The sequence below is a fragment of the Cataglyphis hispanica genome, chromosome 24 (genome assembly GCF_021464435.1).
Source record: "Cataglyphis hispanica isolate Lineage 1 chromosome 24, ULB_Chis1_1.0, whole genome shotgun sequence".
Taxonomy (NCBI): domain Eukaryota; kingdom Metazoa; phylum Arthropoda; class Insecta; order Hymenoptera; family Formicidae; genus Cataglyphis; species Cataglyphis hispanica.
In genome coordinates this window covers 4,121,286-4,146,088 of record NC_065977.1, presented here as the reverse complement: position 1 = coordinate 4,146,088, position 24,803 = coordinate 4,121,286, and the positions used below count along the sequence as shown (strand labels likewise).

Here is a 24,803-nt window from a genome sequence, read left to right as displayed (position 1 = left end):
GGCGTCCAGTCCTGTCGGTGCGGAGGAGTGCTCTCCCTTACACCAACCATCTCCGGCCCGAGGGACGAGTGCTCTCGTACCCTGTCGAGTGCTCTCGACGACCGGCGCTGTCCGTGACAAAGAGTGCTCTCTTCGTCGCTTACCTCGCGATACCGTCGACTTCGATCGCGCGACAATCTCCCGGTGATCTGCGACCGAGAGCCTTTAGGCTCAATCCATTGTACGCATCGCGTCCGTACTTATTATTTGTATATACCGCGCCTCAGTAAGACTGGCTCGTGCCCGCTTGTGACGCCAGGGACAGCATCTCTCCAGCGCCTAGTCCTCAGAATAAGTCGCGAAGCATGCCGGCCCTTAGTCCTTTTCAGGATGGGCCGCTGAGCGTGCGCATCCTCGGCACCAGACATCACGTCCTGGCACTTGCGTTATCTCATATCTGGACCAGATTAGGAGTAGCCGATTCCGTTAGCTGATTTCGTTTCTTTCGTTACGGGTCGATCCCGTCTCCTCCAATTGTATTCGCGAGTCCTATGTATTGGCCGATTCTGTTGTAGTATATATTCATGCAAATAAATCATTGTTATTTGTTGGCCAAATCGAGTGTGTAATTTGCGAGCTTGAGTTGATTCTCTGCCTTCTCCCGAATTTTGGAACCGACGAGCCGATCCGTGGCGTCGAGGAAGGTAGATCGTTACATCGTTGTTCTTAGTCCTACAGCCTCTGTTGCACTATTTATGATGTTTTCTTTAACTCTTTTCCATGCTATCTCAATGTCGTCTTCCTCCGTAATTTTATTGAGGGCAATTTTTTCCTTCAGTCTTCTTACATAAAGTTCAAGTCCTTTCCTGTTTCAGGGATTCCACATTAAACCTAGAAACGTAGTTAGGCTTCTTCTTTCTTAATTGTATTTATCCTACACGATACTTGCACAGTACTAGCCTGTGTTGTGTACCGGCATTTGCGGAGGTTAACGTCCGCAGTCCAATATCTGTTTAAGGTGTACGTTCCTGTTGTAATTACATAATCGATCGTTGACTTCTGTCCCCTGGTGTTTGCAAATGTGTGTTTGTGCTGGACTTTGTGGTCAAAGTATGTGTTGTTAATCCTTAGTTCGTTATGGGCGCAGTGATATCAGCATGTTCCCATTTTTGTTCAGCATTTCTTTGTTGAATTTATGCATTACTCCCGAGATACTGTTGTTATCGATCTTTGAGTTAAAATCGCCCATCACGAATACTCTATTTTTCGTAGGTATAAGGTCCAGTGTTTCTTGTAGAGTATCGAAAAATCTTTCTGTCTCCTCTTTGGGTCTGGCGCGTAAATACTCACGAAATGGGTTCTTTCTTTTCCCAACTGTGCTGTTATGTACATTATGTTGTGATTGATGTATTTCATTTCAATGTTTCCGAAGTGGATCAGTATGCCTACTCTTGTCTGTGCTCTGGTATGCTTGTCAACCACGCTGTAGAACAGGATGTGATTTTGGTATCTTATGTTGCCTCTGCCCTTTTTCTTAGTTTCTGAGAGCAGATGTCTACTCTATGTTTTTCCATTTCCATGATGACTTCCTGGTCTTTGTTGTTCCAGAACGTGACATTCCAACATCCAAATCTGGTTATGTTCCTTTTCCATTTTCGTTTTTTCCGTTTTCTTGCCATGTCATTAGCCTGTAATGTCCGTCCAGTATCCGAGGCTAATGCGGTGGTTCTGTGAGCGTTATCCTTTTTACGGTGAGTAGGCTGCTAAACCTTGCCCACCAATCTCCTTCTTTATCCGGGCTTGGGACTGGCCTTAACGTTCGCCGAGCTGCTCCGCCCAGTTCTCGTTGAGGGCGAAGTTTTGCACGAATATCTTTAATATTGCTCATGTACGTGAGGAAATAAACTTATCCCCGCTCCGGAGGGGCTCTATCGCGGCCACTGCATGCTTGCGCTAGCGTTTCCGGTCCGCGTACGAGCGAAAAGTATCGCGGCTGTGTTTCTTTTTCCGAAGAAGAGGGGAAATGTGTATAAATAAATTCTTCGAGACAGGGTAGAAAAAATTATTTCCGAGTTCTCCAACATTTGAAGCAACGTGTATTGCTATGCAAAAAGCGCCATCGTGTATTATTCGTGAAAAGTTATGTCGCGAGTGTGCGATTCTAAAAATGTCGGGGCTTAAAAATATATTACGCAAGTGCATAATTATAGGAGCGAATTCATCCACGATAAACAGTGAATGATATTTATCCTCATTGTCGGATGAATCGTTGGAAATTAATTACGTGGTTTTCTGATCTTTTGCGTGCGCCTGTTCGGACACTGTACTAGCAGCAATTGTATAAATTAGGTTATTTCAACGATTTTGACGAATTGCTACATATCGCGAGTGAGATAGTGGAAATGCGAGAGGCATTTAACCATGACGAGGAGGATGCAGGAGGGCTTATAAGCTTCCTGCTAGCGGTAATCGTTTGACAGGTAAGCAAAATGTTTTTATTACTGACTATAGTACAATTGTAATGTAACCGAATATATGAAATAATGATAAAATTTTCAAATTTATCACATAATTTATAGATCGTAACACTCAAGTGAGTACAAGCGCACAAGAAGCTCCTGCTCAGGCACAGAAATGTAAGACTGAAGAAGAGCTCGGAACGGAGTCTTGGTGTAAGTTATTTAAAAAATAAAATATTAATTTTCAAAGACACGTTTTAACAAGAATAATCATAAAATTTTAAGAAAACAAAAATAATTTAGGTATAATTTTTATTTTATTTATAATTAAATATTTCTTTTGTTTTGAAAGTGCAGAGAGGCGATGATAGGCGAAAGAAAAAAATACCGACCGATGAACATGTGACACAGGCTCAAAATACCGAGGAAAGAAGCAAAGAAATCGAGTCGAAAAATCGCGCTTCTAATCCTTCGCCGATGACGGAGGAGGCTGAAGAGGAGGAAGAAGAGATGCCGCTCCAATGACAACAGCAACAGGTCGGTAATAATTTTAGCAACATAAATTTATTGACGGAAAATACGCGGCAATTTAGGAGATTTGCTATAATGGGAAGGAAGCGAGTTTCGTGATACGAGACACGGAGATATAAATATTTATAACGCATTAGACAATGCATTTCGCGAAATTCACGCGTATGTGCTAAATACGTCAATCGGCGATTATGTAGGGCTACCTTTCATTCGTCAAATTTAGCACATGGACCCGCGGATATATCGTTCCGCCTTGCGCGCGAATTAACATACGAACATATTTGGAGATTCATAAGTTCGGTAGCGCAGAGTGCCGAGAATCTCCATATCGCGGAACATTTCGTGTTTTCAATGTTTCTTTCGGGTCGCGGTCGCGTTAAATTAATTCACGAGGACATTGTAAAGCGCTTGATAATAATTAGTAATAGCTAATAATTAGTAAGCGCTAATAATAATTAATAATTCGAAAAATTTATGTTTTCCGCGTTCTCTTGTAGTAACTCGAGTTTATTGTGAACGCGGTAATTTACGCATGGGCAAATTGCACGAAAAATGGAAAAATATAAAACATCAACATTCCCTTCAGCACGAGCTGGCAATACAATTGGTTAGGAATGCTGGTGTTACGATAACTGAAAAGGATTGCGGAAATGCAGAAATCGAGCGCTTTCAACGATATCTCGCAGTTGATAACATCGCGATTGTGATTTATAATTTCGCTACTTTCGATCGTGCGAAACCAATGTACGGAATCGCGACACTTACTTCTCTCGATCATGAACTCGCGCTATGTCTAAATATAATGTATTATGAGCGTTTACGGCATTATAATCCCATTGTAAATTTAAATGCCGTCGCGGGTTGTAGAAATTATTGCGAGCCATGCAATAGATTATCGGTTATATAGGTTATAGGTTATAGACCATATAGGCCATATAGGTTATCCGAACGATAAAACGGCTCTCTGTCCGAATAAATGTCCGCGTTCTTTCATCGTGCCACCTGTAATAGATCAGACACGGAAATTATAAAATGCAACGCTTGTAAACGAACATTTTTCTATAAGATATGCTTCGAGCGTCATCATAGAGTAAAATCATACGACGGTAAATTATCCGAAAGTGTTTGCAATGTCGTACGATTTTGCGACGTATGTGGTCGTATTATTAAATTTAGCACGAATGCGGTGTTTCTTACTGCAAATTATGCGGTTCGCCAAAGTCAGAGAATCACTTATGCTACATGGGTTGTCCTGTCCAATCGTGCGGTATTTAATCGTGCGGTGTTCAATCGTGCGGTGTCCAATCGCGCGGTATCTAATCATGCAATGTACGTATTCAATCGTGTAGTGTCCGATCGTTCAGTGTCCAATCGTACGGCGTCCAATTGAGCGATTTCCAATCGAGCAGTGTCCAATAAAACCCATCCAATCTTTACGTGTCCAAATGGGATACGCTCATGCAGTCTCTTCGTTAATGATTTCTCTAACGAATTGTCAGCTTCTTTATCTTCGTCAATTTCGTCAACTTTGTCATCGACAACGACAACGGTGCTGAGCAAGAAGGAATGTAGCATTCGTGTTTTATAATTTTGAAACACTACAAGATGAGACGCTCGAAGTTACAACTACCATAAAAAAACACATTCCCTCTTTGCGTAGCGCAACAAATCTGCGAAGCGTGCGCGAAAGAAAATAATTTGTTCGTGCGGTGTCGATGGTGTGGAGTGCGATAGTTCGTATTTCGTCATGATTCGGTAAAACAATTTGTCGATTTTGCAACGCGAGCGACAAAATGTTTCAAGCAAATCATCTGTATAGCGTATAATGCAAAAGCGTTCGACGCTCAATTTATTTTAATGTATATTGTCGAAAATCATAATAATTTAGAGCCTAAATTAATATTAAGCGGCACAAAGATTGTGCTATTAACGGTAGGATATACGAAATTCATCGACTGTGTAAATTATATGCCGATATTTATTCGATTTACCGAAGGCTTTCGGATTGCAGAATACGTCGAATAAAGGCATTTTTCCACATTTGTTTAATACTGTCGAGAACCAATCGTATGTCGGACCCTTACCAGACATACATTATTATTCTCGGAGTTAATGAAAAGTAGCACGAACGCTTTCTTGCATGGCATACCAATATGCAGCAGAAATACACAGTATTTGATTTCCAACACGAAATCATTCACTATTGTCGTACCGACGTCGATATTCTTCGACAAGCGTGCATGGCGTTTAAAAAAATTTTTATCGATTGTAGAAATGTGTGTCCGTTAGATGAATGCACAACTATTGCTTCGACGTACATGACTGTTTTCTGGAAAAACTTTTTGCACTCGAATACGATAGGCGTCATTTCGGCAGGTGGATACAGAAAAGCAAATAATCATTTGCGTAAAGCTGTGCAGTGGTTGATATGGATGGAGCGCGAGCTCGGTCATTCTATAAATCACGCAGGGGCGCGATTGAACATCGTACAATCGACAGCACGCTCGTCAATGGATATTACGAAACGTCTGATAAGTCGAGAATGAGCAACGTCATGTACTGCAATTTCACGGATGTTTTTGGTACAAATGCCCGTCTTGCTTTCCTTTGAATCGCAACAGACCGATTTCATCATCGGATTGTAAGGATCGTCTCGCGTTACGAGCGAATTCTTGCAATCTCGTCAACGGAAATACTCTGTAATGGAAAAGTGGGAATACTCTTTCGATCGCGATATATGAGATAATCGTGAAATGCGTGAATATCTCGACAACCACCTGCTGGTGGAAATATCTCCGATTGATCCACGCGATGCATTTTTCGGCGGACGTACGGATAATATCGTGACGCGATATGAGGTTGCAGGTAACAGATAAAATATGTTACATGGACGTATGTTTCTTGTACCCATATATTTTAAAAACAAGTGCTTTCCCGATCGGTAATTCTAATATTTATGTCGGCAATGAATGTTCCGCATTAATCGGGAAGGCACCGAATTATAATTTTAATACATTGGAAGGACTCACACGTTGTAGAGTACTCGCTCCGCATAATCTATTTCATTCCTTACTCCCATATCACGCAAAGAGAAAATTACTTTTCGCATTGTGTCGCAGTTGCTGTGAAACCTTTTCGCAAACGACCTGCACACATGACAATGCGAATGAGCGCGAATTCAAGGACACTTGTGTGTCCTGAGAATTACGCAAGGCCGTCGAGAAGGGTTATCTCGTGACGGCGGTAAGTGAGATTTGACAGTACAAAGTCAGCCACATCGATCATACGATGCATCAAGAAGGATTATTCGCTGAATATATAAATACATTCTTGCAACTTAGACAAGGAGCCAGTGGATGGCCAAGCAAATGCGGGGAAAATGACAATGATGCTAAAGAACAATATTTACGGAAATATAAAAAGAAATATAAAAATATTGGTTTCGATAAGCGCAACATCGTACGAAATCTCGGTTTACGCTCTGTCGCGAAGCTGTGCTTAAATTCTTTTTTGAGAAAATTCGGCCAACGATCCAATTTGACTAATACAGAAATCGTGAGAACGCAGCAACATTTTATGACTTTGCTGACGAGTGCCGAGCATGAAATAATCGATATTACTCGTGAACGATGGGGTAATGTATATTTCATGGACTGCGAGAAGAAGCAGTTGTTTCCTTCCCATTGACTAATGTGATAGCGGCATATACGACTGCACAAGGTCGTTTAACATTATGTTCTTATTTAGAACGATTAGAACGTCGTGTTTTGTATTACGATACAGATTCATGTATTTACAGGAGTAGCGGCGATTCGAATGAATATGAGCCGCGTTCAGAAAATTTTTAGACGATATGATTGACGAGCTCGAGAGCTATTGCAGTGACAATTATATTGAAGCGTTCGTGTCCGGTGATCCGAAATGTTATGCTTATATCATACGCCAGACGGTCGAACGTACGAATCATGTAAAGTTAAAGGCATTACTTTAAATTATGAAAATTTACGGATTATTAATTTCAATAATATTAGGGATTTATTATTAGTTAAAGAGACAGAAAATGAAGAGGACGACGAAAAGACTGAAACTTCGATTATTTTTTTATTAATTAAATTTACGATTCAGGATAATTCGCATTTCATAAGTTAGTAACGCGAAATGAAAGTATGTGAGCCTGTATTATTAAAACGTAGATTTATTAATAATCTTGTTCACTGCCATACGAATATATATAATAGATAAATAATTTTCCATATTCTATTTTTCTCGACTCTCACACTTTTATCGCTGTAATAACTTAGCAAAGAATTCACATATTTTCCGCCATCCGTTAATAGTTAACATCTTTTTGTAAATGTTGTAAATATTATATATTTAAATATAAATAATTTGTACAGAACATCGTATTTCTGCTGCAATATAAATTAAAATGTTATTAATTTTTTAAAGTAATTCCGTGAAAACATTTAATTTTTTCTTTTTGTCTCCTTCCTTCCTTACCTCTATAACATCATATCTAAACCACCGCAACTGCTATAATTGCTATAACCGTTGGAATAGACGTGTCTATACATGAACGCATGTATTTCGTATTTCGTACCTCCATATCAATTTATTCCACACTAGCCGTTTTCTCATTTTTTCAGCAAAAGGGTAGGAGGGGGTGGATGACACATAGCACGCGATTGCTGCACGATTTGCCGTAAGGATGACCGGGGGAAGATGTCGCATGTATGTCGTACGATATCTTTCGGTTTTCCTCAAAAGAAAGGAAGAGGGGGTGCCATGGGACAACTCCGCTGTCTTCGACGATCGCTATTTTGCCGTTTGTTGGCACGTCAAACATCTTGTCGGCTTTCTCTTTCGCACTATTGTCTGTCTCGTTTTTCCATCTCGCAGGAACCAAACTGCCGGCCACTATAGAAAGCCAATCGGAGCGCCGGGCCCCTAAGTCAGAGAAACCTACTCCTCTCCATAAATGCCCCATCTAACTTTCACTCTTGTAAGATTTCAGTTAATCTAGCACACTAGGACCCAGACCAGAAAAGCAGAGAACTCAAGTTTAAGCCCAAGTATTTCCACTCGCCCGGAAAAAAATTAACAAAAATAAAAATAGAAAAAGAAAAATATATAAAAATTGCCTCGTGGACGTCCACGAGTCCCTATTCTTTTTTTCCTCAGGCACGAAGGCAGAGGGACAAGGGGACTTGGCTCATAACAGAGGGTCGGCGCTAGGGGAGAAAAGGAGGGACATTTCTGTCTCGCTATAGTGACCCTTATACTACTACAGAACGAGATTGCAACCGATGGTTCCGCGAACGACGTAAAAAGCGAGCAAAAATAGTGCGTAGATTCAGGCGCGATATCGTATATGTCGAACGATAAAAATAATTTTAGCGATATACATACAAATGATGGCAGATCTGGCGGAATTTCGCGAACAACGCGTCGACAAAAAGTGGTAAAGGAATAGCATGAGTGAACATTAATAACAAAACAAACGTAACAAAAGGAAAACATTGTTAAAGGACACATTGTTCGTACCGGATCTACGAACAAACTTGATGTCCGTGGCGAAGATTACAGAAGTTATTTTTCGGAAAACGAAAGCCAGTGTAATATTGTAATTACGCGCAGAAAAACCGTTATGACCGCTAAACGTAAAAATAATTTATACCTCGTACCGGAAGCAGAAGAAACCGCGACCGTCGCAAAAATCGGAAGAGCCAAAAAAAATCCATGGCAGGATCTACACGTAAAACTCAGATACTTAAATATTAAAGACTTGATATTGTGGAATAGTTTTCATGGCTCAAAAGAGTGAAATCTTCAAAAAGATCATAGCTTTTAAGGTAAAAGTGAAAAAACAAATGGGACTAAAAATTAAAATGGGACTAAACAAACGGGACTAAAAATTAAAATCGTAAGGTTCGATAACGGTCGCGAATATCTCAGCAAATTCAGAGACTTCTTCGAAAAGGAAGGAATAGTGCACCAACTTACTACCGAGTACACGCCGGAACAAAATGGTGTGGCAGAGCGCTTCAATCGGATATTAGTTGAAATGGCAAAGTGTATGTTAATCCAACTTACTATCAAAATTTTGGGCCGAAGCTATATTGACATCAGTCTACATACGTAATACATCGATGTCCATGTAGAACATTAAAGGGAGATCTACAGCCTGGACCGGGAAGAAGCTAACTGCATGTCATCTACACTCATTTGGGAAAATGGCGCATATACTGGATGAAAATGGTAAACACGGTAAATTCGACTCAAAAACAATTAGATGCATCTTCATTGGCTATCACTTCCAAAGCATATAGAATGTGGGATCCAAAGTCTCGTAAAGTATTAAAGAGTCGTGAAGTATCATTTTTAGATGAGTTTCCAGCAAAGAGAGTGCCGCAGGAATTAAAGATAAAGATATCTTGCTGCAAATGTGCTCAAAAGAATAAAATCATACAAATGCCAACCCGATACAAGAGCCAAAATTATCTCTAATGACGATGACTCAACTGATGATTTTCACAGCATTGACTCAGCAGAAGGAGAGCAATCCTCATCTAGTAACTCGGACATTTTAGATTTCCCCAGCGCCAGGTCCTCCAACTTTTCTTCAGGTAGACTGAGAAAGTACTATGCTTGCAGTTAAAGCTCCAAAAGAGCAGTCAAGTAACGTTGAACCTAATGAAGAAGAATCTAAGGATATCACAGCAGAAAACGAATCAGACGAAAACATCGCCTTAAGCACTGAAGAAGAACCCGACGAAGAATTTGCTGGATTAACTAATCTCGATCCGAGAAGCGCCAAGCTCGCTTTGGCTACACCTGAAGTCGATAAATGGAGAGTAGCAATGAGAAAGGAGTTCGATGCACTCATGAAAAATGAGACGTGAACTGTCGTCAATCGAAAGATCGAAAGATTATTGGCTGCCAACAGATTTTACGCATCAAATTAAATGTAAATGGCTTAATTGAACATCAAAAAGACCGGTTAATTGCAAGAGGATTTGCGCGAAGTCGCTACACCGATTTTAATGAAACGTTCACTTTTGTGGCACGAGCCGAGTCAATAAATCTTGTCATTGCTCTCGCATTGAAAAAAGGACTCGAAGTCCACGAACAGGACTTTATCAGCGCATGTCATCTGAATGGTGATATAGAAGAGGAATTATACATGAAGATCCCAGACCATTTGCCAAGTATTCTGAGTGAAGCAGAATTACATAGGATTCCCAAGAACAAGGTGCACAAGCAAGAAAGGCATTATACGGATTAAAACAATCCGGATACCAGGTTTACCAAACTTGAAGAAAAATTAAAATCAATGAACTTTAAACAGGAGCCGACAACTGTGTGTATACACATTGCAAGACAAAAATGATATAATCGTGATATATGTCGATGACGTCATCATCGATGCAAGCAATATTAAAAGAATGAACGAAATCAAAAAGCAATTATTCAGTTTCGAAATAAAAAATCTTGGAAGAATTCATCATTGCCTTGGAATTCAATTCACTCAAACCAATCACAGTATCACTATGGAACAAGGAAAATATGCCGAGTAAATACTCAAGCAATTTAATATGACTGAGTACAAGGCTGTAATAACTCCAATCAGTACACCCATGAAGTTATCCAAGGAAATGTGTCCAAAAGACGACGCCGAACGGAAAGAGATGTTAAAAATACCATACCGGAGTCTAATTGGATCTTTTATGTACTTCGCGGTATCGACGCACTCCGACATAGCCCAAGCAGTCACCATCTTAAAGCAATACAATTTCAATTATGGACTTGAACCCTGAAAGGCAGCAAAATGCGTTCTTCAATATCTTAAGGGGCAAAACGCGTTGAATTAGTATTCAAAAAGACGAACAAACCTCTAGTCGCATTTGCTGACGCCAATTGAGGAGCGGATATAGATCATCGACGATCGTACACTGGCGTACGTATTCCAAATGGCAAACGCAGCAATGAGCTGGATGTCATGCAAGCAGAAATCTGTAGCGATATCAAGAAGCCGAGTGCATTGCCCCATCGGAAGCAGCTGAGGAAGCAGTCTCAATACACAAAATACACACATAATGAAAAGATCACATACATAAAACGGAGCGCGCATTATGTGTGTATTTCTTTTGGTTACCATAGCGAAGCATGCTCGCAAACTGCTCCTCCCATTGCTTCACCGCGGACCGAGTATCAATTGACAGTGGGAGGCATTTTCGCGCCACGAGCTTTTCGCGGCACTTCGTTGGCTGATCTTTTAAAATTAATATTTTCTTAAATATTGAGTAAATCACAAAATGGTACAGGACTTTTCTATTCAGAATAACACCCTCTACCTTCCCTTAAAGGGTAATCCGCGAATTATCGGACACCCTGTATATATATATAAAACAAAATTTAAAACAATTGCAAAGAAAATTGTCTGCGTATTATAATATTTTTCTTGGTAAAAATAATAGTACTAGGTGAAGAAAAACGAATACGGGATCGAATACGCGACCTCCATACTTGAGGCGCTGTATTTAATTCGCTGCACCACGCTGGCACTTACAAGGATAAGCTTAGTCCCCTCTGATTTCAATGCGCTTGATATACGCTGTAGTACTGTTTTCTCATTAATCACAGGTAGAGCCACTCGATGCAATTCTCAACCATTCACGAGAAAAATTAGTTTAAACTTTCCGTGTTATGATAGATTCATAATCGCGGTTAGTTAACTAGCAGTCATAGCCGAGAACGTAAGGCGAACCGAATACTGCGATGAACTTTTGTCTGTTAGTGGATGCTCTAATGCCATAATATTAAAGTAGCATAGTAAAATTTAAACAGCGATTTCTCATAAATGGTTGAATAGTGCACCGTCTTTGAATAGCATTTGTTAATTTTATATCATTCTATACTGCAATCCTACAAAGTTTCGGCCAAATCGGTGATCCGAGTCTTGTGTGTTGGGAGCGGCTCACTTGTGCAGTACAATTGGATATGTTGCAATTGCGCACTGTGATATTAGACAGATAAAGTTGCGCACCGTTCGATTGGACACATTTCAATTACGTACAATTCGTTTAGACACATTTTATTTGTGCACTGCTTAATTGGACGTTGTTTTTGGACACAACACATGTTTTCGTATAAATTAAAATACATACAGACGCATGTATGCATGTATAATTTTGAAATTTTTTGACATTTATTATTAACTTTATTTGGTAAATAAATATTTGTTACAGTTCGTTTACACACAGTTCTTTTTCGCACATTTCTTTTGCGCACATTTTTTTTGCGCACATTTCTTTTGCGCACATATCTTTTGCGCACATATCTTTTGTGAACATTTCTTTTGCGCACATTTCTATTGCGCACATTTCTTTTGCACACATTTCGGACACAAGTCCGATCGGACACTGTAGCATATACTTTGTAAGTTGTAAAGTGAGTTCCATCCTACCTACTGGTGAGGAGGATGCGGCCGAAGGCCCCCTTGCACCCCCTTGTGTGCGCGTGTGTGTGTGTGTGTGTGTGTGCGTAAAAGAAATGTGCGCAAATGAAATGTGCGCAAAAGATATGCCCGCAAAAGAAATGTGCTCAAAAGAAATGTGCGCAAAAGATATGTGCACAAAAGATATGTGCGCAAAAGAAATGTGCACAAAAGAACTGTGTGTAAACAAACTATAAGAAACTTTTATTAACCAAATGAAATTAATAATAAATGTCAAAAAATTTCAAAATTACACATATATACATGCGTATGTATTTTAAATTATACAAAAATATGTGTTGTATCCAAAAGCAACGGTGCCTAATTGAACAGTGCGCAAATGAAATGTGTCCAAACGAACTGTGCGCAAATGAAATGTGTCCAATCAAACGGTGCGTAACTTTATGTGTCTAATATCACAGTGCGCAATTGCAACATGTCCAATTGTACTGTGTGCAAGTGAGCCGGTGATCCAAATATATAATTTTTCACAAATTATTACTTTTAATAAATTGAAACGCCAATTACAAGACGCGAACGGGATATCTGATTCCTCGCGAATTACGAGTCAGAATTTTACAATCAGATACTTTATACACGAGTGTGATACATAAGCAACGGCGCAATACGTTATATCGATCCTTGAGATCGATCATTTAACAAAATCCCGACAATTATAATTTACGCATGATAATAAGAAACGTAAAATACAACAATACGATATTCTAATTGATTGTCGCCGGCGCCGTATATGAGAGAAAGTATATGAGAGAGAGTGCTAACGTTACAATTCGTCGGCCATTAATGCATAATTATCACCAAATTCAAAATTTACTTCACAAAACGCGCGGCACGACAACTATTTTGTGCGCGACTCACTCGAATTAATTACCTACAGTGAATGGCAAACTACGAGATCGACGACGCTCGTCCCGGCTTTCGTCCTTTCCGATTCTTGCTCTTGTCTTGGCTGCATGAGGGCCTGCGCTATCTCTTCGCTGAACAGTATCGAGCGATCTCTTGCGGGAGACATGCCGGCGCGATAAATCGCACATAAGCTACCTGTAGCGTTTCCGCGTTCCACAGGGCCATTGCGGTCCTCGTGGTCTTGATTCGCTGTACGGGTGGTTTTTCGCACCATATAATTCAAACTTGTTATTCGGCAAGGAGGTGCGGACTTTTCCGGCAGCGACTGACTCCCACCTCTATCTTGTTGGATAGCTCTCCTTTTGAGTCCCCTTGTCGCTCCGTCCTTAGGGCTCCCTCGCTTTGCGTGGGTGGATTTCTGTTTAGATCGGATCTTCGATCCGATCTCCGATCTTCCGCTCCTTTTCCCCATCAAAAGAAAAGTCAACTGCAGAGGTTTTTATCTGTCGAAAAATGATGAATTATTTAATATGGCGATGATCACCTGGCGGTCCCCGCTTTCCTCGCTCCCCGAACAATTGCTCTCGGCAGCTCTTTCTCCTCTTCTTTCCCTTCCGCCAGGTGGAATCTTGCCGTCTTCCTTGCCGCCGTCAGCTAATCCGCGGGCTCATAATTGAGCTTACATTATCGCATCATATTGGGTCAACACAAAAAAAAGAACATAGAAAGGTCAGATCCGCTGATCTACGGGTCGCTCTCTCCCTCGTTCGGGAGGATGCAGACCCGAGAAACCGCCTGCGATTAGGCCGTTCGGCCCTTGTGACGGACGTCCCAAAAATGTCACGCCACAATATATACATGTATGTATGTATATATATTTATACAGGGTGTACCATTATTTGCGGATCATCTTTCGTGTGCATATAAAGCATGTTAAACTAAATAGGAAAGTCATCTACCATTTTGCGATTTTCAAGATAATTATTAATAAGAAATTAATTTAAAAATATAGGCTAATCCGCATCTTATACAAGCACGCGACAAGTAGAAACGTCCTACTGTAATGCGATACCAGGCGAGTGGCAAAGCGGTGAGAGGGACGCTCTACGAAAGTTACGTACGAGCATGTAGAACACACCCTATATATATATATATATATATATATATATATATACACAGAGGGAGAGAGGGTATTCCATTTTAAACAGTTGAACCGAATATCTCGAAAATTGAGCTCGATAGACAAAAATATTTCAGATAAAAGCACGGTTTCGAGGGAGCCACATGTTGAAAATATGGATTTGATCTTGAGTGATCTTTTTAAGGTAGATCAATGTAAGCGTTGTTTTCTTAAATAGAATTCCCCATTCATTGCATATTCTTGTAGGCCTTATCGAGTTGTTTTCGAAATATATAATAAAGTATATGATTGATAAATATGCATAAAGAGGGCAACCTCCTGACCTTAATCTGATTGGCATATGTTGTCAATGTCATCGTCCTAAATGACCTTGACTTTAAAATAAGTGGCGGCTGTAACCGTTAAAAAATTACAAAAAAACAAAAAAAATTATTAAAGTTAACTTCAAACCTTTGAAAATAGAAAAAAAACAATTTTGTATTTATTGCTACTCCACGCAAAGCGTAGTTCAACGCAAACCTATGTATTTAGTTTTCAAATAGTGAAACCCCTCCTGCAAGAGGGGCGGAACATACTACCTCAACGCATATATACATTTTAATGCGAATAAGGTTTCACATGGGTTTATAATTTTTTACTTTATTCATATTTATTAAAAAATTATATAAGATTTATCAATACATAACACTTATCAAAAGTTTGAGTTAAACTTTGCTTTCTGTGGAAAATTGTAAATTCATGTAATGCCTCGCTCCGCGTGGAAAGTATATGCGTGGTACAATAAGTTCCATTTTACATACAGAGGAAAAAATATGACCTAACCCAAGTTTATTTTTTATTTAAAACTAAAATTTGATTTGGGTTACATTATATCTTTCGGAAGTTGTTTTGATTTAAAACTAAAATTTATGTTCCTGCTTAGGCTTATATTAATGCTTCATAATTCATTTTTACCGATCGCCATTTATTTCAAGATCAAGGTCGCTTAAGATGATGACAAGTATTTTTTATTAAGTATTTTTTAAGTTATTTTATATCTTAATCTGACATATTTTGATATAAAATATATCTCGTAAAATATTTCGATATCTTACTGTGATAGACAAAATCTTAGTTTTCGATATCCTACTGTGATATACAAGATTAAATTTATATCTTCATCATGTGGTCTCCTTAAAACTATGTAACTTTTGTTTGAAATATTTTTGTCTATCGGGCTCAGTTTTCGAGATATTCAGTTTGATTGTTTAATGTGGGACATCTTGTATTGTATATATGTGAGTACATGCGCGCATGCGTGTGTGTACATACATGCATGTATATATATATATGTGTGTGTGTATTTTGATAAATTCTTTGTTATAGAACACATTCGGTGTAAATTCTGTAAACAATCATATCAAAATACATGTACACAAATATTTAAATAAAATATACCATAATATATGTATATATTGCACTCTATTTAATAGAACAATTTTAATATTATTATATGATAGTAAAAAAATTAAATTTTGTATTATTGCGTATTATTTTTAGTCTAAAATGTTATAATTTTTTAATATCATTATTTTTGTAGAAAAAACAAATTTTTTTCTATTTAATCATTAAAAAACATTAATGTAATATCTTGGCTGTAGTTCCGAAAAGTACTCACCCCCTATTTTTTTGAAACTCAGTATTCTTACGTATTTTGACACGCTGATTACGAATATCATAGTGAAAATTGGCGACTACTTAATTTTCATGGTAAAAACCCATAAAAATTATAGTTTCTGCCCCCTTCCCGCACGCACCCCGCCGGTAGGCAGGATGAACCTTGCTTTACAATGTAGCATGTACTTTGTAAATTGTAAAACAAGGTCCATCTTGCTTTACAATGTATAAAAAATGTATAGAACCTAAAATGTTTATCTCTGTGAGATCTAAAACTTTTGTCTAAAACATTTATCATGATTTTCCATATTTACTGAGATTAACGTAAGAAACTATAATTTTTATGGGTTTTTTATGGTTTTTACCATGAAAATCAAGTAGTCGTCAATTTTCACTGATATTCGTAATCAGCCCGTTAAAATACGTAAGAATACTGAGTTTCAAAAAAATCGGGGTGAGTACTTTTCGGAACTTTAGCCATATCTTTTTTGACAACAATTTTTTAACAAATCTTTAAACATAGCTTTCTTTTAAATTTAAAAAAAAAATAATTTATTAATGATTTATTATATACTGATTATACAATTAACTTGCTAAATTCATTTAATTTTTTATTTATTGTCATGACTATAAATATAAACGAAATAAACAAATGCAGATGAGAGATATTTGATTTATTATAAAACTGCAATACTGACAAGAAACATATTTTAAAATCATATTTAACACTTTATAAATGTTTATTTACAGCACAACAAATGCAAGAAGTGCAGAAAACAACGAGTGGTTATTGAATGGATCAAATGGACATAAGGCACCTGTATTATGTTTTAAGTAAGTTAGTATAATTAAGAACTACCTATTTTTTACGGGGGAGGGAAGAATGTATCACAATCCACTGGGAACTGCTCGGTGGTGTGTGAGACTTTAATCCATTATCCCTTCTCCTTCCCGTTTTTAGCTTGATGCAATCTGAAAGATGACCTTGGGAACTGTATAAGCATTATCTCCGGGATCCTCTCAATTAAAAACTAATATAATAAATTATCTTATTTTTATTTAAATATTTATACATATATACACGTACACGCATATATAAACAGGTAATAAAATTGTATCACTTTTCGTGTGCAAATAAAGCGAATTAAAACGAGTAAGAAAGTTTTGCAATTTTTGCTATAATTAATGAAAAATTAATTTAAAAAATTCGTCAATTTGCTTGAATATAAGCGCGCGGCGGAAAGAAATAACTTGCTGTTACATGGCTAGGCGCACGAAACGTTGAAAAAAGCATTCTACAAATAACAATGATTACATGATACAACGATGATTACATGATCAACGTGTAATACTGAATTCTCGCTTAGGCTATCTCTTTTTGCTACGCGCTTACACTTGCAAAAATTGGCCGATTTTTTGAAATTAATCTATCTGTTACTTATTGGGAAAATTGTAAAACAGTAGATGACTTTCCTATTCGATTTAATTCGTTCTACCTGCATATGAGAAGTGATACTGAGAGATTATTACTGAACATCTTGTACATACAGAGAGTTAAAAAGATCCTGGAATAGTAAGATATTTGTTTAGGTTCTATACATTTTTTATACATTGTAAAGCAAGATGGACCTTGTTTTACAATTTACAAAGATTACAAGATTTTGTTTCAAAAAATTAAATTTTTTGGAACAAAATGTTAAATATAGAATTAAATTGATCAATAAATCCGTGTTGATATATGGCTTTAGATGTTTTGAACAGCAAGTCTATTCAGTCCAAATCTTGAAAGCGCAATTGTTTAACAGGTGATATTTCAACGTATTAAAAAAAGCATGTATTAAAAAAAACGTGAAGATTGATTGAGGTTTGTGTATTTTTGGCTTTGAAAGATGAATAATCAAAACAAGCATTTTTCATCATATTATGAGTTTTTATATTAAAAAAAGGCAAGAACGCGGCGTAAATTTGTTGAAAGATACATGGTGAAGATGCAAAAATGCATGTACCAGAAATGATTTATGAGATTTCGTTTTGGAGATATTTCTGTCCAAGGAAGAGATTGATAGCGACAAAGTGAAGATAATTATCGATACCAATGTACGCTATATGAAGATTGCAGTTCTTAAAATATCGAAATTGAACGCAGCGATCCATGAAAAAGTGATTCCAGAATTGGTGAATATCGTAAGTGTTGTCTTCCATTACAACGCCAGATAATACACATTTTTGCAAATACAGCAAAAATTATTGAAACTGAGCTGGGGTCTTATCACATCTTCGATATTCATCAGACCTTGCCCCTTCAGATTATCACTCGTTTCGCTCCCTTCAGAATTTTTTGAATAAATAGCGTTTCATTTCTGAGAAAGCCATCAAGTAGCACTTGGAAGAGTTTTTCGTCGAGAGAGACAGAAAATTCTTTGAATGGGAAATTATGAAGCTACCCAAAAGCTATGACAAAAAATAATGAATTAAATTAGCTAATTGTTGAATAAAATTATTGCTTTCTATGAAAAAATCGTCTCTCATTTATACGTAAAAAAACCGCACTTATTGGCCAATCTTAATAAAAATTGTTGAATATGTGTGTACGTGTATGCGTGTGTACATCACGCAAAGTTCAAGACTTCGTAATTCATCATTTCTATGATATTTAATAACTTTTCAATCATTTTACTCGTATATAATTTTAATGTATTATATTCTCAAAATGATCATCATTTATTTTAAAGTACTATTAAAGGTTTATTCATATCTCCAGACATGGAACACACGTAGCGTGGCAGACAACAAATATTTTTTAGCATATTATTAATGAACGCATTCATATTTAGCATTAGTTTACGTTTACCTACAAAGTTTACGTTTAACATTACAAACGGTGGACTGTCTCAGCGTGACGTTCTTGCGAAGAATATTTTGTTTGTGCCGGTACAAATTTGAACTTCTTTGTTCCAGTAAGCAAAATGTTAGCAATCTGCTAGCAGTTTGCGAACAGATTTAAGCAGAATATTGTAGCAGACTAGCATCAACTTTGCGTTTGTATTAAATTTATGTTTTCCTGACAGAAACTGTTGACATAAGCCGAAAGCAAATTGACGGCAAAAATCGAGCAAGATCCATGCAACTTAGTTTGATGTTAGATTGGCGATAGAAATCGAGCAGGATATCGTCATAATAAATAAATAGAATAATGGCATTTAAATGTTTTATTAATTTACATTGCTCGTTTTGCTTAAAAAATAATAAATGAGAGGTATACAATATATGTAATATATATTTGTTTTATTGGGAAAAAATGTTAACGATTACGAAGTGAAAGGCTTTGGTATTCATAAAGTAAGGAATAGTGGGCTAATTAAGATCCTAACACAATGCGCAAATTTTTATATACAGGATGTCTTGCAAAGATTGTGCCAACGCTCGTGAGCAGGTAGAGCACAATAAACTGAACAGAAAAGTTCTTTATCATTTTGTTTTACAACGCTTAATAAAAGAATTATTATTGACTAAAGTCTGATAAATCATTGCTGATCTTTAGCCGGACGCATGTCAGTGAGCCGCGTGCCTGATGGTGTGCGTGAGCGCTCAGTTGTTTACGTTAGCGCAGCTCATCAATGTGCGCCCGGCTAAAGATCAGCGATGATCGGCCAGACTTTTCTCAATATTAATTCTTTTATTAAGCATTGTACAAAAAACATACAAAAAATAGTAAAAGACTTTCGTGCTTGGTTTAATCCGCTCTATCTGCACATTACAAGTGGGATGATTATTATCAGACACCCTATATATATTTTATATACAGGGTATTAGAAAAAAATATATTCGAAGACAACCCCTATGATCTCTAGAAGTACGCAGTTTCATAGAAAATGACCCAAACAAAAGTTGTAGGTATCACAAAGGACTATCTTTTTGTGACTTTGAACTTGACCTTGAACTAGACTTTGGGTCAATTGAAGATCAACTTTGATTTTTTAAACAGAAATCGTTTTTTTGAATTTAAAAAGGACGGGAAATTTTACGTTTAGATACGTTGTAATATCAGTGGTCAAAGGGATCCCTAGGTGTCATTTGGAGGTCAAATTATTGACAGTCATACAATATGCAACGGAAGATGATACCGAGTGAAAAATTTTGCAGTTTAATTTGGTGCTTTCTCTGAGTCATTTGGACCTTCTTCGTTGCTCAAGCTGCGGCGTTCCTGCCTTTTTAACTATTCCGTATCCCGAGTATCAGAAAAACTTATATTGCTGTTCAATAGTGATTTTTAGTGTTTCCATAATTTTTAATATAATATATTAATAGCTATATAATGTAATAGCTGTATGGTATAATAATAATCTTTTCATTAAAAATACAAGCAGCTATAAAAGCGGCGATCTCGATAATGTTTATGCTGAAATTCAAGTGTTTCGGAGCCGAATATCCATTCTCTTTTCTATATGACCAATACACTCACTTTTCATTACTTGAAAATATACAAACTACACAGATATGCTGTCTCATAAATACCAACTCATTCGGAGCTTATTTATATAACGGACTAAACAGCGGAACGCACTACGCGCTCTCCGGTATATCTACGTAATGCACAACTGTAAAATCAGTAACCCCGTTAGTACTTCGAATTTCGGTCTGTAGATTAGATAGAATTAAAGTGCGTAGGGCGGTCTTCGAGATACGAAGATCCGTCTACGGGACGCAGACCAAGTCCATTGTGCCTCTTCGATAAGCGGCCTCTCAGTTCAGGCCTATTCTTCTCCAGAAGAGGAGAGCCTTAATCAAGAGATCTCCTATCTACTGAGCCCTTGGAAACACAGACCCCAGCAGTTTCCGTCTAATCCTGGCATAAGCCGGGCAGTCACATAGCACATGGAGGCTAGCCTCCTCCAGTGCACACATTTCCTGCAGTTGGGTCTCATGCTGATGCCCAATTTATGCGAACGGTAATTGAGAGTGCCGTGCCCCGTGAGAATACGAGTTGTTATAGTCCAAAAAGCTATAACCGAATTATTATTAATATTAAATAGCTTATAAAAATATTTCTTAACACAGATTAGCGTAATATCGCGAAAGGCGTATAATATAGCGCTGTATGAAACGCTGACGAAGCGAGCCACGCGCCGAGGCTAAGCGATTGCGAAAAGGATCAAATCAGAAATGCAAGGAATTTCGATAGAACGATCTTAGCTTGCATTTCGGCCTAACGATTCGAAAATGGCACAACCATATATGGTCATGTCGCTAAGGGATCGCCACCAAAAAATCAACCAAACAAGGAGCAATAAAAGATACCACCGCGAATACGCGGCGGGCAGTCATTATTAATGAGTGATATTGGACAGTTACCGCGATCAACCTAACTCAAGGAATCGCTAGTCTAGTCGCGAATTGACTCGAACGAAGTCACAGCTGAACTCGCGATCGTGACCGAGATATCAGGCTTGCACCGATGTAACCCTATACTATGATACGCACAGCTATGAAGGGAAACGACAGGCAAAAGAAAGCGACTCAATATAGAGAAATAAAAATTGTTTATTTAAACTAAAAAACATATCGTTCCCCCATTTGCCGGCTCCCAACACGATTCTCGGCTCCCAAGCCTTGGTGGTGAATCCCGAAAAATCCTGTGAGTGCCTTCCCGCGAGGGAATAGAGTCGCCAGCCCGGCCTTGTCTGCTTACCTTTTTGATACAGCTGACGAGGTCCTTCCTCGGTGAATTTCCAAAGAGAGCCTTCACCTGTCTGCATCCACCTGCTCTTCTCCCGGAGGCCAGGTGCTGATCCCGTAGTCAGCGACTGATCTCCCCCTTGCCCAGACTGCAGGGGATTCCGACCGCCGATTCCGGTCCCATCAACGCAGCCTCCGAGCCAGCTCTGGCAAGCTGGTCGGCTGCCTCGTTACTCTTGTTACCAGAATGTCCAGGCACCCAGATTAGAGCGACTTCATTGTCTCTCACAAGTTCTCCCAGGATGCATCTGCAGTCCCAGACCAACTTGAAGGTAACGATCGGAGCTTCAAGGGCCTTAAGAGCCGCCTAGCTGTCCGAACAAATGCTAATGCGTCTGCCTATTTCTTTATCGGCGAGAAGTCGTTGCGCACAGCATAGGATCGCCACTATCTCCGCTTAAAAGATTGTGGCGAATTTACCAAGTGGGATCGCCTCATTGATCCCTGTCCCTCGACAATGAACGCCAGTCCCTTAGTCCGAGCCGATCGTGGATCCATCCGTGAAAAGTATGAGCCCATTTTTCAACACCGGATATTGCGGCCGAAGCCAGTCCTCCCGCTCCGGAAAGCACACCTTGAACGGCACCTTGAGAGCACGAATGGCTGATATTTTGTTCTGCCTTACTAAAGATGGGTTGGGAGAGGACTCCGTCGGAAAGCTGTGTATGCCTGGTGTCGGCCTTCCATTTTCCCTCGCATCTCAGACGGTAGGCCGTCGATGCAGCCGCGACGACCACCATATGGCATAGTGGCTCAATACCAAGCAACATCCCCATTGTCGCAAATGGCATAGTCTTTATAGTCCCAAGAGCCCCTCTTAGGATAAGAGCCCTCAGGTGCTCCAGCAATGCCTTTGCCGAGACTAACTGTATCCTAGGCCACCATACCAATGCAGCATACAGCAGCCTAGGTTAAAGGATAGCAGAGTAGATCCAATAGATCTGGTCAAAAGATCTTCTACATATCCAGAAGTAGGAGGTCACACTCCTACACCGATCCTCCAGGTGCTCCTTCCAATTCAGCTTTCTATCCAGGATGACTTCGAGATATTTCACTGGCCGGTGTCAGTCTGATACCTCCCAAGGTCGATCCCACCACTGTGCCTAGCTCGTATCTGCGAGTGAAAATGACCAGCTCCTTCTTTCAGGGATTGACCCAGAAGCCAAAGCTGCCGCACCACTCTTCTACTACTTCGAGAGCGCTCTGCGTGAGTTCTAGGAGCATGTCCAGAAAGGGTCCTCGCACAACGATCGCCAGTTCATCTGCGTATCCCTGCGAAAAGAAACCTTTGTCATTAAGCTTGCTAAGTAACCCATCGATTACTAAGCACCATAAAAGTGGAGAGAGCACTCCGCCTTGCGGGCACCCTTGATCCACCCAGCCACCGACATTGACAGTGCCGAGTCGTTACAACTCTCCGACGGAGCATACTCTTGATCCACTGGATCAGCCTGTCTAGAACGCCCTGCAGTACTGCTTCTCTGTAAACTACCTCATGAGAGGTGTTGTGAAAGGCAATATCCAGAAAGGTCCCCACCGCGTACCCTCCCTCCATGAGATCTTTCTTAATTTGGGAGACTAAAGAGTGGAACGCCGTTTTGTAGAAAAGCCCATTCTATAGGCATGTTGGTTTCCATGCAGCGGATGTCGTCCGAGAACCACATTCTTCAGATAGTCTCAACCAGCTTCTCCAACATTTTCAAGAGAAATGAGATCAAGCTGATCGGTCTGAAGACCTTAGCAGAGGTGCAGCAGGTCCTACCGACTTTGAATATGAATACCACCTTCGCCAATTTCCATGCCTTGGGGGTGTATCCTAAAGCAAGGCAAGTTTTCAGGGTCCGCGTAAGCGGCCCACAGATCTGCACGAGCCCCTCTTATAGGAGTGCTGAAAAAATTCCATCTGGTCCAGCGGACTTAAAAATGGCGGACTTAAATGGTTTGAAAGTTTTGACGGGCCACTTCACCCTCTTGGGTTTAACAATGCTGGCCGCCAGTTTCCAATCACACCACGTGCCCTTAGTCTCTACAGTCCAAGCGTCAAGGTCGACATCAGGTTCCCTTCTGAAGCCCGGAAAATTGATGTCCAGAAGATGAACCAGACATTGTTTGCCGGAAACAACATCCCAATCCGGGAGGCGTATCGTCTGCAGGTTTGAGTTCGGGTTTCTTACCAGAATCCTGCAGAGCCTGGAAGCCCCGGAATCTCCTCCAGCTCTCTCCCTTCTCGGCTACTACAGAGTACCTATAGGTCTTCTGGGCCCTCCGGTAGAGGTCCCAGTCGAGCAGGCGATCCGTGTTCCTGGCTTTATTCCAGGCACGCCGAGCCCCTTCCCTGAGCCTCTGCAGTCCCAGTCCCCACCAAGAGACCTTTTTGTTAGAGCGAACCGCTCTCGCTGGACAGTTCTTCTTGAAGCTGCCCATTAAAGCCTTTTATAGATGGTCTATGCAAAGCTCCACCTTAGCGCCGGTCCAGTGCCTTTTAGGAAACCACACAGACCCGTGGAGAGATTCTATCGGAATGAGTTCCAGTCCGTCCTTTTTGGATTTCTTCTATAGATTGCCTCAGGCCTCACATTGGCAAGCATGAAGATAATCTGTGGTCGGAGAGTGAGGGCTCACATGAGACCTGCCACTCGACAATCTCCAGAACCAAATTCCTAGAACATAAGGTGAGGTCAAGTACCTCACGCCTAAGCACATTCTGAAATGTTGGCTTGTTACCCCTGTTCAGGATCTCCAGGTCAGTGGCCACCAGATACTCCAGAAGCCTCCTGCCCCGATCGTTGATATTGGTGTTACCCCAGGCCGTATGATGCGCATTAGCGTGGCATCCCACAATCAGCGGTAGCCTTTTAGCCTGGCAATGCTCCACCAGCTTGACCACTGGTTCTGGCGGAAGAGCCCCCCTCCTCGTGCGGGAAGTACGCTGAGCTCA

General features: G+C 39.6%; 1 protein-coding gene across 6 annotated transcripts in view; it reads left to right on the top strand.

Moving 5' to 3' along the window:
• LOC126858197 (tubulin polyglutamylase TTLL5) overlaps positions 1-24,803 on the top strand; it is a 211,659-nt gene that overhangs the window by 60,470 nt on the left and 126,386 nt on the right. For 4 of the 6 annotated variants that reach the window (XM_050608327.1, XM_050608330.1, XM_050608328.1 and 1 more), the window contains exon 3: positions 16,880-16,963. The exons of 1 other annotated variant lie outside the window; for it this stretch is intronic. In XM_050608327.1, the coding sequence (XP_050464284.1) occupies positions 16,880-16,963 (84 nt within the window). Of the gene's footprint in view, positions 1-62; positions 2,652-2,795; positions 2,976-16,879; positions 16,964-24,803 lie in introns of those variants that run through there. One more of the 6 variants, XM_050608331.1, reaches the window with a different exon arrangement.